At 40.6% G+C, this 18260-nt stretch overlaps 1 protein-coding gene across 1 annotated transcript; it reads right to left on the reverse strand.

The window, feature by feature from the left end:
- Positions 1–989: 989 nt before the first annotated feature.
- LOC137640933 (uncharacterized) lies at positions 990–16560 on the reverse strand. The gene is made up of 3 exons (XM_068373391.1): positions 16542–16560; positions 1880–7229; positions 990–1095 (listed from the first exon to the last, which is right to left on the reverse strand). Exons 1-3 carry the CDS (start codon positions 16558–16560, stop codon positions 990–992), a joined length of 5475 nt encoding a protein of 1824 aa, XP_068229492.1.
- Between the last annotated feature and the right edge of the window lie 1700 nt (positions 16561–18260).

The raw sequence follows: 18260 nt of genomic DNA on the forward strand, positions 1-18260 counted from the left end.
CTGAGAGAAAAGGAGTTGGATAGTCTCCAGGCGTGAAGTCCGGGTGAAGATACTGCTTGGTGAACGATGCTCACTTGTGGCTGTTGGAGTTGCTGAGGGGGTTCCCTCCGGATCTCCATCGGGTGTTGCCAATAAGTTGACTGGGCATGACAAGTCTGTTAAGTTAGATGAATTTTGCTGACAAGACAAGTCTTCCGGGCAAGACGAGTCTTTCTGGCGAGATGAGTCTGATGTTCTGTTCCCGAAGATCAAGGGTGGAGAAGGGATGAATCCAATTCCTATGGGATCTCTAAGGATCTACGTCAGTAGCAAGACGAGTCTTCTAATGAGACAAGATTGCTGATGATGAGGCCTGCTCTGAAGAGCAATGGTGGAGAATGGCCGAACACAATTCCTGTAGGAGGGATCCCCCGGAGGGGAGTTCTCTCACGGATGGGAAAGACGTCTACCATTTGCCGCCGCTATCATCGATCCTTCCATCAACCGGGAACATTGCTACATAGTGGCTGTTGAAGGGACTACCCCTTGGCAGAGGAGTGGATGAATCCCTCTCTTCGCCTGAAGAGTCTTCCAATGGGAGCCACTCATACCTACCATACCAATCCGTTGAAAACACCCAGTCTGAGAAGTAAACTGTACTTAAGGATACATTTTTAGTCTTGCATGCGTAGGTCCATCTGCAGGTTACATGGCTGAGTCTAAGATTGCAGTGTGCGTAAAGAACATGTAACAGATTACACGAAGTATGTATTTTCACTGGTTTTAGTGAAATTTGTAAATAATTCACTTAGCTGAGCTCACTAGGTGTTTACGAAATAAATACTTTTTGCTGAAATAGCTCCTCACTCTGGTTTATGACTTTCCTTGGATATTTGATATAGATTTTAATTGCTAACACTTGAGGTTCGCATGTTGATTATGGACACTAAATGTTTCTATTAGATGGGTTAGGACAGTGATTTTGCGTGGGCCGTTGCTGGGATTTTAGTTTAGAGGGGCTCAGTCCCAATAGTCCCACGTTGATGACTGTTTGTTGGATGTGCAGTGAAAGCCACGAAAGATGTTGCAATGCTTTTTTTATTAATGCGTTTCAACCTGAAACATAAGTAATTCAAAATACTAAAAAAAAATCCTAAATAAATATTAAGTGAAAAAACTAAAAATCACAAACTTTTCTTGGAAAGTACAAACTATAATGAGATAATTAAGTAATTCAAATAAACTTGAAGCATAAACATATATAGCAATGAAAAACATTAAACAAAGATAGCAGTAAATTACGTGAACATAAATAGAACAATTATCCATTACTAATTATTACAAAGTTAAATTAACATTATAAACTCACAAACATATTGAACTGAAACAAGAAAGGTAGTAAACTAGATAGTTACTACCAAGCATTACCACGCAATTACTCTAAGAATAACACCACACTGAAAACAATTATTTAATATATTATAATAAAGTTAAGTACTAACACATTTTCTCTCCAAGCCTTTCACTGGACACCAATAATCCGTCCCCATTTCCTCTAAACACAAGAGAGCAATAACCCCTTCCGGAGAGTGGGTGTGTCTCGGACGGCAACTGTTTGTAAAAGGACAACTGTCATGAATACACTCGTCTCATCTGAACTCCGCTGCCCAGACTCGGCAACGCAACACAAGAAATCCACAGAAATGCAGTCCCTTAAATTACAAATATTTTAGTCTTGACCATACTAAACATTTTACAATCAAAATACAACATTTTAAAACAATTTATGACATTTTAGATAATAAACAATAGATAAATATATAAATAACTATCGTCCCAGACGATACACTCCCCCTACCCAAATTAGCAATTTTCTTCAATAGGAAGAAGAACAACTAACCTATGTACAGATCTATTTACACACACATCATCTTGGCCTTCATATAGTCTTCCTGGTCTCTGGATTTTGTAACGAACACTAACATCTCTAACCTTGTGATCTCTGCTTGACTGGACTGATATTACCTGAGCAAGTTTCCATTGTCCACGTATGATGTTGCTGTCTTGTACTAATACGATATCACCAGGTTTAACATTCCTTTTGTCCACATGCCATTTTTGCCTTACCATTAAAGTTGGAAAGTAGTCTCTCTGCCACTTTTTCCAAAAACAGTCTACGATACGTTGCATGAATTCCAACCTATCCTTATATTTTTTATCTACAAATTTCATATCTGCTTGAATTTTACTACTTGCTCGGCCTAATATCAGGTCATTAGGACATAAATATGATCCAAGTTCACAGTCACTGCCAGGTTTGATACCAATCGGTCTGGAATTCAATAAATCAGCTACTTCAAAAAGCACTGTTTGCATTTCTCCGAATGTCAGTTTACTATCTCTAATAGCAATGAGTACAGCACGTTTAACAGATTTTATTAGTGCTTCACTACATCCATTCTGCCAAGGAGCGTCAGCAGACTTATTGAAAATCCAAGTAGTACCACCGCTAGCACCATATTTTTGAAGCTTTGACTTGTCTAACCTGAGTTCCTTGCAAGCAGCAACTAATTGACTTCCCAAATCAGAATGTATGGTCTTAGGATATCCTCTAATTGTTATAAATCTCTGGAAAACTGTCAAGAAACCTTTTGTGTCATAACTTTCTGCCAAATCTACATATACTGCTCGTGAAACAAGGCAATTGAATATTACTCCATAAGCTTTTCCATATGTTCTACATTTTACCGTATCTCTAATAGTAATTGGGCCAAATAAGTCTAATGAAGTATGGTAGAAAGGAGGAGTAGGACGTAATCTTTCCTGGGCAACTTGACCCATCTTCTGAGCAACAGTTTCAGCACTTATTCTTTTACATGCGATACATTTATTCTTAATAAACTTTATTAGTCTTCTGGCACTAATAACCCAGTACTTACATTGTAATTTAGCTAAAGTAGTTTCGACTCCGCTGTGGTCACTATTATGCAAGTGCTGAATATATAACTTAATAAGATGACTATTTGACGGCATCAAAATAAATCTGTCTTGGTTCCAATTTTCCTTTAACCAATTTGCAATTCTCTTACCTACGAATATGATACCGTTGTCTATACTTGGACCTAAACGACGGTAGGCCTTCCTCCAATCAGATTGTAACTTGCTTTGTTTTATATGTATCAAATACATTTCTGCTTCATGCACTAATTCAGGAGTTGGCAAGCATGCTATAGCCTTTAATGACTCAACTTTAAATGCTGCAATAACTCTTGCAGTAACTCTCAGTAATTTTGTGTAACTGCTAAACCGACTCATGTTAATCACACTAGTATTTTCTTCATCAAAGCTTTTCTGTCTACAAGTCAAAACCATACCAACCTTATCAGGAACTTCATCGTTGCAAGACTGACTTATAGGCCAAGTATCAAATGGGCTCGACATAAAGGCTGGTCCCTTTTGCCACATAGAATTTTCATGCAAGACGTTAGGAGGACATGGTCTAGTGGTAAAATCTGCTGGATTGTTCTTACTATTAACCCACCACCATTCAGTAGGGTCTGTTCTAGACTGAATTTCTGCCACCCTGTTGGCTACAAAGGTATTAAATCCATAAGATTCTTTCTGAATCTGTGCTCTTACAATTGATGAGTCAACAATATGTACAATAGATTTGAATTTCCAATCACTTTGTTTCACAATTATATCTCTTAATCTACATGACAGTACGGCACCACATAACTCTAATCTAGGTATTGTCAATTTTTTGGTGGGAGCAATTCTGTTCTTAGCAAGGATCAACTGCGATACATAAGAATCCCCTTCTAGGCTCCACCTTACATAAGCACATGCACCATATGCAACTGAACTGCCGTCTGAAAATATAACTAGCATTGGATCCCCTTTTGCATCTAGGGGTTTTACACATCTCGCATATGACAAAAATTCCAACTCTCGCATATCAATAAAAAATTTACTCCACTTCTCTCTCATTTCGTCAGACATGGGATCGTCCCAGTCACATCTATTGCCTTCCGATCGACTAATTGTGATTAGCGCTCTCATTAAGACTTTTGCATTCAAAGTGAAGGGGATGATAAGTCCTAAAGGGTCATAAATCGTAGATACTTGACTGAGTACCATTCTCTTTGTTAAGTCTTTAGGTATTATCCGATTGGATGTATTTATGTCTATTCCATTTTCGAAAATTCTTTTCTTGGATCTATTAAAGTCCACCTTAATCTTGAAGAAGAATATATCTTTTCTAGGAATCCAGTGTAAACCAAGAACCTTTTCCTCACCAGCATATAACAATTTTAATTCATTGTCTAAAATTTCATTGTTAGACATAATCCAATGTTTGATTTTGAAACCACCCTCATTTAGCACCAAATTCATATTACCCATAAGCTCTTTAGCTTTATTTACATCTTCACAACTAAAAATAATATCATGTACATATGTATTCCTATCTATAATGTTCTTGATCTCCGGAAATTCATTCTCCTTAATTGAAGCAGTTTTCTTAAGAGCTGTTATAGCAATGACACCGCTAGGTCGGTCTCCAAAACCCACAGCTGTAAGTACATGGTGGTTCGGGGGTCTACTAGAATCTGCGTCTCGCCATACGAACCTGTGGGTGTGCTGCTCTAATTCTTTCAATCTTACTGCATTATACATTTTAGATATATCCCCTATGACTGCAACATTGTCCTGACGGAATCTTAATAAAATTCCCACTAGGTCATTCAATAAATCGGGTCCTTTCGCCCAATAATCATTAAGTCTGTGGCCCTTGTAATCTGCTGAAGAATTGAACACTATTCTGACTGGGGTTGAGGTTGAACTTTCTTTTAATACTTCGTGATGGTGAATATAGTGTATAGGCCCATCATATTCCCTCATTTCCTTCCAAGATAATTTTCTTGCAACGCCTCTACTCAACATGTCTTTTATTTGATCATTATACAACTGTGTATATTTATAACCTATCTTAGTTAATCGCTTCTCTGTCGATCCCATTCTTGCAATAGCTACCGCCACATTATTAGGCAATTCATTAGGGTCCCTAATCCAGGGATATTTAACAGTCCAATATTTTTCCTCACTGTTATATTCTAAGCCCTTTGAAATCATATCTAACTCCCTTTCTTCTCTAATTGTATAACTTTTATCACCTAATGTACATGATCCACATTTGCATGCTCCACATTTCGGTATACAGTATGTGCCCAAGCTTTCAATGTTGAAAAATTTATCTAAATCCATCCTTAAAAATTCATTATTGTTAACATTAATTTCCTCTACTTTAACCACACTAGAAATTTGATTAACTTTGACATTGAAACTATTGTTCGAAGATTCAAACTTAATCGATGGATGGGAGCCTCTTATGCAATATCCGAACATGTTTTGCATCAATTGTAAATTCCCAACAGACTGTTTGACTTGTGGCATAAGTGTACACCAATGGGATCCTACTAACAACTCTATTTCACCAAATTTACGTTCCACATCAGAAAGACGGATATCATCAAACAAAAGAACGATATTTGTCAGGTCTACCTTACATGCCTCAGATGTTATCTCTTCTATGCCGTAAGCCGTGATATACCAGTGTTTACCTTCAAGATCAGTCACTTTGATTACATATTCTTTACTCTTTATAAGTTCTACCTTTCTTCCTACCTTAGTGATAGTTAATTCAATGTCTCTACCCTTCAAACCTAGTTTATAAGTAGTAGCAAATGTTATTAGCGTTATATCACTTCCAGGGTCCCACAACGTATTCAAAGGTGTGCCATTGCTGTATAATTTACTAATCATTAGCAGTGCTTTGTTTCTTACTAAATATTTGGATTTGACGGAAAGAGTAGTACTGTACATCAGACCCTCTGAAAATGCTCCATGAAGTAATGGATGATGATATTTTCCATATCTTTGACCTTCCGTTATTACATTACAAGTATTCTTGAGACGGCAAAAATTTGATATATGACCAGCTTTCAGACAATTGAAACATGCTCGCCTTTTCCTTACAGTTTCAAACTTCTCAAAATTACCTAGATTGCCAAATACTGAACAGCTCCCCGTGTTATGAGTGCCTTTTTCGTGTAATAAGCACTTCCCAGTTTGCAAAGTATCATTATCCTTACACAAATTAGTGACTATTTGAGTTAGCTGATCTACACGTTGGAGTAATTCATTATGTTTTTCTGGAATACCCTTAATGGATGCTATCATATCTTCTTCATTAACTTGACCTGATATATTATGACAAATCCTAGAACTCGAACATGTCCTTATATCTGAACTCATATATTCCAGTACCCTTTTTTCTTTAAGCAGAAACGCCATAAGATGTTTAAACAATTCAGTGGAGCTTCTATGTTCTTTTGCTATTTGTACCCACTCACGTTTTTGTGTAATAGGGAGTAACTTTTCTATGTAGCTTACTGTGTTAGCGGTATTCATTTCCCCTTCAAGGTCCATCTTCTGTAAGTCTAACCAACACCTCTCAACTCTCTCTACCATTTTGACAAACGCTCTATTATCACCATCATTAACAGGCTTGATCGATTTTAAGTCTGAAAGTACTGCATCAACTAATTTGCGGTTATCCCCATACCTTAAATCTAACCTACTAAGCATTTCATCATAGTCATTTTCAATACCTCTGACAGTATTTAATGCTTCACCACTTAAACATGACCTCAGTGCATAGGGATCCTTTCCTAAACTATGTACCATTAATCTTTTATAATCATCTCTAAAATTCGGAAAATCTCTAATGTCTCCACTAAACTGAGGGGGTTGCAAAGCCTTCACCTTAACACTTCTAACACTAGAGTCCTGTACCACATGAATATTTTTTTTGTATTTAAACATTATCTGGACTTTCCTTCTTTCCAAACTATCAATATATTCGTCACACTCAATTAAATGTTCCTCTATGGCACCAACCTTAATGAAGATGGAGACATACCTCTCATGACAAACTTCAACCTTATCAAAAGCTTTACAGACTTCTTCATAAACCTCAGTCAGCGCTGTTGAAGCACTAGCTTGTCCAACAGTGTCCTCGAATAGGTTGCATTTTCTCGTGAAGGTCCTCTTGGCCTGTGCTCGGTCATTTTTAGCTTGATGCATTTCTCCCTCCATAATAACAGAGTTCCAAAATGTGTTGAAATATTGGATGTGCAGTGAAAGCCACGAAAGATGTTGCAATGCTTTTTTTATTAATGCGTTTCCACCTGAAACATAAGTAATTCAAAATACTAAAAAAAAATCCTAAATAAATATTAAGTGAAAAAACTAAAAATCACAAACTTTTCTTGGAAAGTACAAACTATAACGAGATAATTAAGTAATTCAAATAAACTTGAAGCATAAACATGTATAGCAATGAAAAACATTAAACAAAGATAGCAGTAAATTACGTGAACATAAATAGAACAATTATCCATTACTAATTATTACAAAGTTAAATTAACATTATAAACTCACAAACATATTGAACTGAAACAAGAAAGGTAGTAAACTAGATAGTTACTACCAAGCATTACCACGCAATTACTCTAAGAATAACACCACACTGAAAACAATTATTTAATATATTATAATAAAGTTAAGTACTAACACATTTTCTCTCCAAGCCTTTCACTGGACACCAATAATCCGTCCCCATTTCCTCTAAACACAAGGGAGCAATAACCCCTTCCGGAGAGTGGGTGTGTCTCGGACGGCAACTGTTTGTAAAAGGACAACTGTCTTGAATACACTCGTCTCATCTGAACTCCGCTGCCCAGACTCGGCAACGCAACACAAGAAATCCACAGAAATGCAGTCCCTTAAATTACAAATATTTTAGTCTTGACCATTTATGACATTTTAGATAATAAACAATAGATAAATATATAAATAACTATCGTCCCTGACGATACAATGACTCACTGACATTTATATATATATATATATATATATATATATATATATATATATATATATATATATATATATATATATATATATATATATATATATATATATATATATATATATATATATATATATATATGGTCACAAACCATGTCGTCCTGATGGAAGGTTCCTAATATCAGCTTCCAAGGGATATATGAACTACAGTGATATTCCCAGAAAATCTATCTTTAGGTCTCCAGAATTCTAACTCTTGGCGCGAATATCCCAACTCTCAAGGATATCGCATAAATCAGGGGACGTATATCTTGATACGACACATAGCGATCTTCACCCCGAATAGCCTTTTCGCTTTGAGGGGGAAGAGTTGCAATTTTGGAAGGGGAGCCGTTATCAAGGTTACTCTATTTCCCATACTACTATTGAGTATCAAGATGGCGCCATATCCAAGATGGCGGACATTCCCAATTTTGTAGTGAATTCGCATGGTGGTGTTCCCTGTTAATCTAACTTTTTCGATTGATTCTGGGAGGACTATTATGAAATCTCCAGCTTCTTTCGCCTCTGGAATGTTGAGTAATGATTCTTTACAATGTGTATATTTCAGCTCCTGCTTCACAGTGAAATGAGAGTAATTTATTGTGCTTAGGAGCTGGGACTGTTACCAGAGGCGCCATGGGCGCTGTCGTTCGTTGAGCATGTGTTATTTAGTTAGTAGAACGACATTCCCGGTTGAAATAACATTAAGTAATTATGAAAGCTATTTAGGCATTTTATACTTGTAAAGATATTTATGGTACGCATAATTTTTCCTCTTACTATGTAGATCGTATACGTTAGAGTTTCGGTGATTTAGGTAACCGAGATCTCGTCTTGCGTAGGTAACCTAACCTAGGCGATGTAGTATACTTTCAGACATTTCCATGTTTACCCTCGTGTATCGTTTTATCAATTCAGGCAGAGATAGATATCTCCTAAAATTATATTATAATTCGATACTCGTCTCCCGTAGAGATTTAAGGGTAATCTCTCCTTCCCTCTGAGGGTAGCCTCATGCTACAATCTTAGTTAGTCTTGCCTTCGAGTAGACACTCAGGCTTGACTGGACTAGTGTTTTCTGTGTCTTCCCTTGTTCGGCAGATAGCAGGCTTTGGGTTTCGGTCAGAACCTCAGAGTATTTGGTCTTTGATGGCTGCTGGCCGGCAGGGTGAATAGTCATTCCCCTGCTGGCTAGGCTGCCGGAATAGGAGGCTAGACCTCCCTAGGCCGCAATTGAAGTGGTGGAATGATGCCGCCACCTTCTCTCTGTGGTCTAGAAGACCAGCCCTGTGCTTGCACACCTTAGGCTGAAGAATAGGCATTCTTCTGCCGCCTAGGATGGCGCCGGCACTGGAACTCTGTTTCTCCCTTGTTGAGAGGAGGCGGCACTGCCGCCTTCCCCTTAACTGTATTGGCAGACCCTAGGTTGGGGAATAGATATTCTCCTGCCGCCTAGGATGGTGCCAATGCTGAAACAGAGGTTTTTTAGGGTGTGGTAGCACCGGCAACCCTGCCAGCTCCTTCCACACCTCATACAGGACCCTTTAGGGATGGCCTGGCCATCGCAACTCTTTGGGCCTGCAATCTTGCCAATTGCCGGCGGGTTGTGGGGCTGGCCAGGCTCCTACATGACACCTGTTTTTTGTCTGACGGCTTCCATGCCGGCTGCCATGCCGGCTGCCTGCGGTCATGACGGCTGCCGGCGGCCATGACAGCTGCCGGCGACCATGATGGCTGCAGGCGATCATGATAGCTGCCGGCTGCCTTGACGGCTGCCAGCAGCTAGGACGACTCCCGGCATCCTTGACGGCTGTCGGCGGCTATGATAGCTGTCGCAGCCATGCTGGCTGTCGGCAGCCATGTCAACCGCTGGCTGTCGGCAGCTATGTCAACTGCTGGTGGCCATAATGGCTGCCGGCGGGTATGACGACTGCCGTCGGCCATGACGGTTGCCGGCGGCGATGGCGGCTGCTGGCAGCCATGATGGCTGTTGGAGGGAAGCCTCTTCTCTCACCAAGATTCTTCAGTCCTCCCTTGAACTGCCGGCCACAAATCCTGTTGCCAGGATACTGCCAGCCGGGCCTGCTCCGGCAGGTACTGACTCAGCCGGCGGCATGCCGACTGTACCAGTGGTGCTGGGTACTAGCCTCCCGGCCATGTGCTGGCCGGAATTTGCCGGCGATGGTACTTGGGTTGGATGGAAGCCTGAATGATGCATTCTCCCCTTCCATTTGAACTTTCTTTCTGGTGAAGGCAGTTACTTGTATATTTACATCCTTATTTGGTGTATACATACACAGTAATAAGGCAGTCCTTCACTCCATGCTTCCTCTCTCTCTTTCAGCTAGCATGCTTGCCGGGCTGTGCCGGCAGGGACTAGGTATGCCGGCTATATGCCGGCTGGATTACAGTATTTGTTTATACAGTAGTCAGTATATATGCAGTATAGTATATACTGTAGATAGAAAACTATTGTATATATTAAACTATTAGTTATTTCCAACATGTCTTTGGTATTCTGGCCCAGTTGTTTGCTGAGACCAGTCCTATATTGAAAGAATAGAATTCCTTCAATATTCTGATTAGAAATCAGTTTACTTTTACTTTACAATATTAAATAAATTAAAGGGCTAGTGGTAGCACACTTTCTATCCTGAAAGGTTAGAACCCTTATCTTTGAGCTTCCCTGATCAGGAGACCCTATGGTGTTAATATTGGAAGGGAAGGCCACAGCTAATGGCCTGGGTAGGATACACAAATATGTGTCTTTTCTATTTTCCTAGTCCAATCGGCGTCATGCCGGTTGGACCGTGCCTCCAGATACTAGCCATACTGGCAGCACAATTGCTGAACTACAATATATATTTATACAGTAGCCAGTATTTTGCAATATAGTATATACTGCAAACAGAAAACTATAGTATGATCATACAGTAGTTAATTTCTAACATATCTTGGGTACCCTTGGGCAGGCTTCTGCTGAGACCGAACCTTTATTGAAAGAATAGAATTCCTTCAATACTCTGATTAGATTTCAGTTACCCTTACCCCACGGTATTAAATAACTAGAAGGGGCAGTTGCATTGTACACTTTTCTACCCCTAGGGGTTAGAACCCCTTCATTCGAGTTGCCTTGATAAATTAATCTGTTTACATTTAATATTGGAGGGAGGTTACAGCAATTGCTTGCAAGGGATACACAAGTATGTCTACCACTATTCCTTTCTAACTTACTATCCTAAGCTATAATAATTAAAAGATGACTATTACATATTGCTTATCAGGTGAGGAAATCAATTGTATACTCATTCTGCTTTCCTTTCTTTACAGGAGGAACCCCAGAGGAAATGTGTTGCAATCTTCTGCAATATTAAGAGTAAGTACTTTTACAGTCATAATGCATGCAGGTTTCATGCCACCTGCAATATTATTTCAGAGTCCCTGCAATATTGGGACCCCCAAGTTTGCAATATCTGTCGGACATTAGTTTCCGAAGGTTTTGATAATCCCAAGTCAATGGAGTCTAGGGATGTGGCACGTAAGAAACTACGCAAGTGGGTAAGAGGGTTCCAGTAGATCTCTCCGTGACCATACCTACCTAACGATAGTACTGTATGCGTAGCTTACTATTTCCGAGAGCAATAAGGGAAATAGTGGTGCCCCAGGCACAATTCGCACCTCCCTGCATCCAGATAGCCTTTGGGACGGAGGGCAGGAAGGCACTCCAGCAAGAAGTTGACAATGTCGTGTCGGAATTTCTTCAGTCTGTGCCGGCTCTGGAGCCGTTAACCTCGATTTCTTCACCTTCTACCCTTCTGTTAGACAAAATGGACCAGTTACTGGCCCATCATATAGGTCTAAAGGAAAGATTTTGGAAACAAGGTGAAGTGGAGGCGGCAAAACTCAAGATAGAGCTCCATGAAGCTCCACTTGTTGCCCCCCCAAGGGTCATACAAGCGACCCAAAGACCAAGACCTCCCAACATACTCCAAAACCAATCCCTGGAGGTAGGCAGTGCTTATGCCGATTTTAGACGGCATACTACATCTCCGAGAAGATGGGAGCTGTTCATTTAGATGAAATCTAGTTTTGGAAGATCTTTAACGCTTTCCCTAATTGCTTCATTCAACTGAAACATGAAACAACGTCAGGAAAAGGAACGGAACCGAAAGAGGTTATGATTCCCAACCATGATAAGGCACAGGCTATCTTGTCAAGTAGCCTGAGGAAGGTGGGTTACTCAGTGTCGAAAGTGTTCGCACTAAGTAAGAGACACCCTACCCTTCTTGTTCCTGCTTCAATAGCATGCCCCTTTACGTGGAAGGCATTTAAATCTGTTGCCAAGGCAGTGGAGGCAGGCAAACCATATCCTGCACTTGAGGAGTGCAAGCCTCTGTCACTAGCCTTACCCATGCAGAAGGATTGGAAGGAAGTCCACTTAATCTTTTCAGTAGGAAACTAGATGTGGACGTTGCTGGACGACAGTTTAGCGAGAATCTCCCTAAAGTTTTTGATTTTCTTTTATGCAAGGAACAAGAGACAAAGGAGAGACTGGCAGCCTCCTTATCCCTACAGAACTGCATAGAGTTGTGCTCAGCACATCAAAGTACCCCAGACATGCTCATAGTCTTGGCCAAAATGCATATGGCCACCTTAGTAAAAGACCTATATGCCCTTATGAAGGCTAGGAGATCATGTAGGGAGTTTGTGTTCGCTGCGGCAACAGTGAAATATAAACCCAGGAAGATGATACCTTCCAACGTCTGGGGTAAAGATATCTTTCCAAACGAAGTAATCAAAGAGGTGATTGAGAAAGCCACCATGTAGAATACAAGCCTTTTCCAGAAGTGGGGCATCTCGTCAAATAGGAAGTCTTCCATGAAAGTGGGTCCCAAACCTAAAAGGAAGACGGAAGAGTCTAGACCTTTTCCTTGGTCTGTTCAACAACATCCCACAGTTTCTATGACGGCGGTGCCTCAGACAGGCGGTCGAGGAGGTAAACCTTCTGATCAGGCGAAGCAAAGAGAAGCTTCTGGTAGGAGGGAGGTTCCATCAGGATCGTTGGACCTTCGATCCTTGGGCCCAAGGCCTAATCAAGATTGGACTAGGATGGAAAATGGACATGCCTCCACCACCATTTCCTCAACTCTTCCTACACTCCAACCCCGTTCTAGAAGAGTATACCCTATAGCTTTAAAGCATACAGGTGATAAGGAAAGTAAAGTCCATCGAGTTCCAGGGAAGGCTGTTTTGTGTTCACAGGAAGGACTTATGAAAACTCAGAGTCATTCTGGACTGGTTGCCACTCAACAAGTTCAAAAGAAACAGCAAGTTCAGGATGGTAATCCTTCGGAACATAAGGACCCTATTTTAAAAAGGGCGTTCACAGTCTTGATAGACCTGACAGGTGCGTATTGGCAGCTTCTATTCAGTCGCCCCCTCCCCTCCTATATAGGATTCAAGTTATAGAAGATAGAGTCCTAAGACCCATACTCATTGGACTAAACACAGTCCTAAGTATCTTGATGAAATTGGTGGATGCTGTCATGCAACAACCATGCCTAGAAACGGTTCAGGTAACAAAGTAGCTGGACGAGAGGCTGGTGTGGGCAGCACCCGAAGCGGCTGGTCTGCGAGCATCCAAAGAAGTAATCCAGTTCCTGGAACATCGGGGATGTGTAATCAGCTTCAAGAAGTCTCGATTCTCTCCAGATCAAAGGCTTCAATGGCTAAGAAACCATCAGAACCTGAGGTCACACTGGCTCTCCTTTCCCTTGGGGATGTAGAAGGAGATCGCAGGGTCGGTCAATAGACTACGGTAATCAGTCAGGATTTCAAGACGCTAACAGGAAAGAGTTCCGAACTCTCTCCAGTTCGCAATAGTGACAGACCCTGGCTGTATGGTGATTGTCTCACTCGATAATGCATCAAAAGGTCTTATGTTGTTAGGAACACTCTTATGCCCTTATATGGTAATAATAATAAGAAGAATTCTTTTCTTTTTTTCTCTCTTTCTGGAAGGAGGAGGGTGGTGATGATGGGAGATTCCATCTTATTGTTCCTAATATAATATCCTGAATGGAGTGAGACAATGGGAGGAGGGTGGTGATAGTGGGAGATTCAGTATGTAATTTGATAAGAGTGTTTAGTCCCCTACAAAAATGAATTGTGCAATAAAAACAATCATAGTTGGCAACAACTCCCTACCAATCAAAAATAATAAGAATAGGGAAGTGGGAAATATCGGGAAAGGAAGAGTACCCCTGGATACAATCCAGTTTTTAGCTGTAAGGCAGGTACGCGGGATGGAAAGATTTAGGGAATAGGAACTTAGGAAGAAAGAGAAGTACAGAACAATAAAAAAAGAGAGGGGCAGACCCTCTTGCGATATTAGGGAATTGGTATGAGCTAAGGAGCTATTTCAATGGTTTCAGAAATCCATATCACTTTCTTTCTCACTGAGCTAAACCAGATAATAGTTCATGTAAGATATCTTTAGTTTATGTTATAAAAAACCAACTTGATACAAATTTATAATAGAGTATATAAATAATTATATAATTCAAATTTTATATATGCAAATTTCAGCTAATTATCTTTTATTCACCTAAATATGTGTTATTTTACGACATTACTGGGTCTTCTCTCTCTCTCTCTCTCTCTCTCTCTCTCTCTCTCTCTCTCTCTCTCTCTCTCTCTCTCTCTCTCTCTCTCTCTCTCTGTAATAAAACTACAAAGTTATATAAATAAAGCCATTATGACATAGAAAAAATCTATTTTTTAGTGAGATAGCCATGTCCTCCTGATGGAAATTCCTCTGCTCAGCTCCTACTTGGGATATTTCTTATGAGTGATATACCAGAAAATTTTGCCTGTAGAGGTGTCACAGGGTTGTATCCCCTGGAGGGAATATCCAGATAGATATCATGTATGGAACAGGGAAGTGTTTAAAACAACCAGGGCTATCCTTCCTGAATAGTTCACTTTGTCTCGAAGGATATGGGATAGTATTGGATATGTGGGAGAGACGTTGCGACTGTAAACATGTTCGCTGGTTCGCCATTAATACAGCAGAAGCCATCGTATGATACGTGGCCTCACACTAGGAATTGGGAGGGGATGAAAAGTAAGTGGCTGGTTCATCCGGACGACATGGCTATCTCACCCAAAATTAGATATTTTTCTATATCAAAATCCCTGTTATACACTCAAGCCTTGTCGTCCTGATGGAAGTGTACCAGATAATTAAAATAGAAGTATGCTAATTTTTATCTAGCTACAGTAGTTACATGTAAAGGAAACCAAAAATAAGTATAATATTTCTATTATTTCTAAAAGCATATAAATGTGACAAGATTTTGTGCAACAATATTTAAAAATTTTCGTGTTTAAAACTGTAGATGGTTACTCCAGTATAATATAATAGAATGAAATATCATTACATATGATACAGGAAAGAATATCACCTCTGACTTCATCATAAACATAATTATCACACACTTCAAATTAGAAAAAAATATTCAACCTGCACTATGTGGACTGTAAAAGTCTTATAATGCCAGGACGTTTTGGTACATCCATGGTGGTAAAGGGATGAGTTTTGTGAAACGTACCAGTACGTTCATTGTGGGTAAAAGGGACAATAAACAGCTACTAAGAGACCATGTGAAACAATAAGCAGCTGGGTTACTCATAGTACGAGCTGTCACAACAAAGTGTTTAATCTCTTCCAATTGTTACAAGAAACGTTGGCAAAAAAGACTTTATGATTTTTATTCTGTGTAAGCTTGTAAGCCTTCAAAGGACATATATTGGAAAAAGTTTAAGGAAGAGGCTACTTTACAAGTGTCATGGTACAATGGCATATTATCTGGGTCAGCCTTTCAGATAAAATAAGTGAGTTTGGACCTCAGCTGTTTCAAAGAGAGATTAAATTCTGTTGTCTCTCTTTTAGAAAGTTGTCCGCCTTAAAAGGCCTCAGTCCTTGACAGGCAAGCACTCGTGCCGACAACAATTCCTCTCTCTCTTGCTGATCCACTCAAATTGTAATTTTCAGTCCGTCTTCCATCTCTATCCTGAAGACGACCGCCACTGCAGAGATCGCTACGATGACCCTTCCTGTGACTGTGACTGCTGCGACGCCTACCAGAATCGGAGAGTGCACATAATCACTACAGTAGGCCTCAAACCCACAGATGTTAATGACAAAACACTGTCTATTCAACATGTTAGATGCAGCTGCAAGGGTGCAAAATTTCCTATATAAAGGTCCTACAGCACTACAGGACCTTGAAAGCTAACTCGGAGGAGACTACTCCCCCTCCCAAAAGAAGGAAGAGCCCTGAACGCCCTTCTCCAGTTCCAGTAGTACCCCCATCATCACCTTTAGTGACTCCAAGGACTGAGAGCTCAGCCTCGTCATTATCAGTCCCTTCAACTCCACAGCAGACAGTTGCAGTTGCAGTCCACACTACGCAATTAGACTGAGGCTCTCGGTTTGTAAACACGCTTTGTATGAGGTCTCTATATAATGAGTTTTTGTGCAAGTTCTAGCAATACTACACATTTCACCGTGTTATATAAGTTACTGTAAGACTCAGTGGCCATTTTAGTAACAAGTGTATATATAGGACTTTTATACTAGTCTGTAGTTATGATATAAAAACTCATACCCGTGGCATACCCACTCAGTCGGCGGCGCCTCAGTTCGCGCATGCGCAGTGTATGTGTGACGTGAAAGGGCTGCTGCTTCACTAATAATGAATTACTCCAGACCAGCCTCTGTTTCTGAGGTTGAAAATGATCTGCACCTGACTGATGATGAGGATGTAAATATGACTCACTGGCCACCACTCACACATTCTCTTTCTCACAAGCCCTCCAGTACTGTTGCTAATACCCCCATGAAGCGCCCAGTGGATTATGGGTCAGATACTAGCAGTGCTCCACAGTCCCCTGCTGCTAAAACATCCAAATGTCAAGAGTCTTTCACTAGACAAAAGAGTGATGTCACTCTGTCTCACCCCCCCCCCCCCTACATGACGTGCTTCCTCTGCTACCCCAGCTTTTGCTCCCCGTGATGAATATGCTAGGTTGGTCTTCAAAGAAAATTTGAGCACTTACACTAAACTACGAGGGCTGACTGAAGTAAACAAAACCTGCAATCTTGATAAGGAGCTGGCAGAGGTGAAGATGTCTGCTATCACATCTAAATTTGTATATATTGCAAGGAGTCGTGAGGACATTATTGGTAGGGTAAAGGGTGGTGAATTTCTGTCCATAAGCCTGGATATTCAAGATTTAATAGACAGACCCTATAAGTATTCAACATGTCTTATTACTCGTTATCCTATTGAAGCAGACCCTAACCTTGCTAAGGAACTGCCTGATGTATACAGTGCAAGAAGATTTCTTCAAAATGGGAACCCTATTCATCGCATTGTCATCACATGGAGTCTACTAGAACCACCACCATCTGTTTATGAGTTTTCCTTCCTCCCTTGCCTCCCTCCTTGTGAATTACGCAGGATGAAGGATGATCAGCCCAAATGTTTCAACTTCCGGGGTACTGGCCATATCTCCCGATATTGTTGTGCCTCACCTAAGTGTGCCCGGTGTGCTGCAGCCCATTCCACATGCACCTATCCATAACGTAAACCTGTTACTGATGCTTCCACCTCAGTGTCAGAATCGTCATCAACTTCAAAGGCTGTGCATTAGAAATGTCCTTGTTAGGGTGAGTCAAGAGTTAATGTTTGGCATGGATATTCCAGACGGTCGCGTGCTGCCACGCAGTCACTTCCACTGACACCACCACTACAACCAGTGTCAACCTTAGCGTTATGCCCTCCTGAATCAGTTGGAATTTCAAAACTTCGTAAGGCTATTGGTGCCTTGGAATCGCACTGTACAGCACTAGCGACACGCTTTGATGCTATTGATGCACGCTTCGATAGCTTGATCGTTCAGCAGGCTACCACTGCAAGTAACCTCGACACACTAGTCAAGGCACAACAAGTTCTCATAACCTCTGTTGCCTTACTTATTGAGAAGCTAGATACTGTTGCCTCTTGTCTTGAAAGGGTCAGTGGCCTCCTGCCAGCTCAGCCTCCTACACTTAGGGCACCATCTAACAGTGCTGCTTCTCCGGTACATGCTCAACCTGTCTCTCGCAGCGTTAAGGGTAAACTTCGCTAGACTCATGCAACTACATGTCCTTTCATGGAATGCCCTTGGAATTAGACAATATTCCAGACTCACTGCACTCAGGAAATATGTTTATCCCCATCACCAACAGGTAATATTTA

This window comes from Palaemon carinicauda, chromosome 5, assembly GCF_036898095.1.
Source record: "Palaemon carinicauda isolate YSFRI2023 chromosome 5, ASM3689809v2, whole genome shotgun sequence".
NCBI lineage: Eukaryota > Metazoa > Arthropoda > Malacostraca > Decapoda > Palaemonidae > Palaemon > Palaemon carinicauda.

What these genes read in the sequence shown, in the direction of transcription:
- LOC137640933 (XM_068373391.1), bottom strand. An exon ending in GTAAATAGATCTGTACATAG is followed by an intron (nt 1,096 to 1,879) that starts GTTAGTTGTTCT and finishes CTTATGTTTCAG; the next exon opens with GTTGAAACGCATTAATAAAA.